Below are 2,263 nucleotides of genomic sequence, written 5' to 3'. Positions count from 1 at the left end.
ACTCCATCTTATTGGCCACAGTGACATCTGTAGACCAAACATCAAACTGCCATCGTTTCTGACCCAGCACTCCTCCAAGCACGGTGCCTGTGTGGACGCCCACACGCATGTCCACATCAGTTTTTGTCTTGTCCCTTACATACCTAAGACAACAAGGAAAGAAGACGGTAAATGTGATAACACCCTCATTAGAGTGAAACATGGTTCTTTCAAGGAAGGTACAGTTTGTAGCATTCTGCCTGTGTGCTAAAATTAATTAAAATTTTATTGTTACTACTTATTAATTTCACATATTTCTATAGTTAGTAAATTTGGACGGCCCTAGTAATATTATATATAAGAACAACAACAACAACAACAACAACAATAATAATAATAATAATAATAATAATAATAATAATAATAATAATAATAATAATAATAATAATAATAATAATAATAATAATAATAATAATCACACAAACATTGAGGATTACTTTAAAACACTAAAAATGTAAATATGTGCTTCTCTAATCTCTTGAAGCAGGTATTTGTCACTTACGAGATGGCCTCTACCATGGCCAATCCCATCATTATGGAACAGGCTGCATGGTCCTCTCTGAAGTCAGGGAGCCCACAGATGCAATAGTAGCAGTCGCCAAGAATCTTAATCCTGAGCTGGTGATGTTCCTGTAAAAAAGACAAGAGATACGGATCTTATTAAATACTGTAAAGGGAGGGGAAAGATTGTTCAATGATACTTTGGCTGTCTTTATAAAAAAAAAAAAACAACAACAAATACAAACAAATACTCACAGCTGCCAGTTTATCAAAGCGTGCGAACAGTTCATTCAGCAACTTTACGAGCTCCTGAGCGCTGCAGGCTGATGACAGCTGGGTGAAGCCCACAATGTCAGCAAACAGGATACTGCAGAAGTAGCGCACACATTTCAATGAAAAACTTAACACGTTGCAAAAACCCCCGCATAATCACCTGAGGTAAAGGCACCTTTATAAACCTGACCTGACATTTTCATGGCGGTACATGTACATGGTGTTAAACTGTTGCTGCTGCACCTCCTTCTGATCGGCCTGGTTCTTCATGCCCTGCAGCATCTCATCGGCAATATGCTTAGGCAATATAGACAGTAATAATTCCTCCTAGAAAGAAACAGAGTCAGGAATAATGTGAGGCTTGCCAATCTCAGCAAGAACCGTCCCCTGTGTGGACTCTCAGGGGAACCTGTCATTTGCTCAAATGTGTTCTGGTTGGATGAGAAGATCCGTCAGTTTTCAGTAAAATGCCCTGTGGGAATTTAACATTCACTACCTCATTAGATTTTCAAGGTCTGCCTAAACACTGCTCTCATCTTTCCTTAAATTGGCACAGAAGGGGAATATAAATAAAGAAAGTGTGTAAGAATTAAATAGATGAAATTAAATGGCAAGATTACATTATCTTTGAATTTCACACTTTAGTCGCTGGATCCTTTTTAAATTTGTAGCATCCTACCCATGAAATTGAATGAAAAGCCACAAAACTGTACTATATTAACCTTTCTGTGTGGTCAACATACAGTACCATGTTTTTAACACTCATTTGCCAGGTAATGTGTAGAGGGGCGCTATTTTACACATCATAATAGACTGTGAAATCATATGTCAGTGTTTGGTGTTGTGGGTGACTCCACTTTGTTACATTATGTAATTAGATTCCGTGATAGTAATATTAATCCCTAATTAATAACAACAATAACAAAACACATTTAGTACTCAAACGATATTTTTTCTGCTCTAAGGTATCAGATCTTTACCCATTTTGTAAATGCAACCGTGTTTGTTACAGGACTCTACTGTGAACTGTTATAAATCCCTGCAGGTGTCTCTGATGGAGAAAACAAGTTTCCCTCTAAACAACCCATTAGCCTCACACCTGGCAAAACAAACGGTAATTAGGGCAGCACAGAGTGTCCTGTCTGCAGAAGTACCTGTGTGCTCGTGCTTATGTGCACTTCAATACAAATATATTGTACTTCATGTATGACAGTGTAAGGTTTTGTGTGTGTGTGTATCTCACCTGCTGGGTACTCTGCTCCTCAAGGGTAAGTTTGACCTCCAGTGACTGACGTGCCTCTAGAAAAGCTGTCCTATATTTCCTGTCTGCCATGTAGTAGGACATGACTCCAACTGCAGCTGCACACAGGAACAGCATGTTGTTGGCAAAAAGCTGTGGGGAAAAAAATGACATGCAATATATAATGAAATAACTAGAGGTTGTGATATA

The 2,263-nt window shown here is 38.4% G+C and overlaps 1 protein-coding gene across 1 annotated transcript in view; it reads right to left on the bottom strand.

The window, feature by feature from the left end:
- adcy3b (adenylate cyclase 3b) overlaps nt 1-2,263 on the bottom strand; it is a 10,402-nt gene that overhangs the window by 5,866 nt on the left and 2,273 nt on the right. The window contains exons 2-6 of the mRNA XM_017033853.2: nt 2,057-2,206; nt 1,004-1,140; nt 796-907; nt 542-669; nt 3-143 (exon numbers count right to left, since the gene is read on the bottom strand). Coding sequence (XP_016889342.1) covers nt 3-143; nt 542-669; nt 796-907; nt 1,004-1,140; nt 2,057-2,206 — 668 coding nt within the window. The remainder of the gene's footprint in view (nt 1-2; nt 144-541; nt 670-795; nt 908-1,003; nt 1,141-2,056; nt 2,207-2,263) is intronic.

Source organism: Cynoglossus semilaevis, chromosome 7 (assembly GCF_000523025.1).
Source record: "Cynoglossus semilaevis isolate Cse_v1.0 chromosome 7, Cse_v1.0, whole genome shotgun sequence".
Taxonomy (NCBI): domain Eukaryota; kingdom Metazoa; phylum Chordata; class Actinopteri; order Pleuronectiformes; family Cynoglossidae; genus Cynoglossus; species Cynoglossus semilaevis.
Note: the sequence above shows the minus strand (reverse complement) of the source record. Positions and strands in the feature narration are given on the sequence as shown.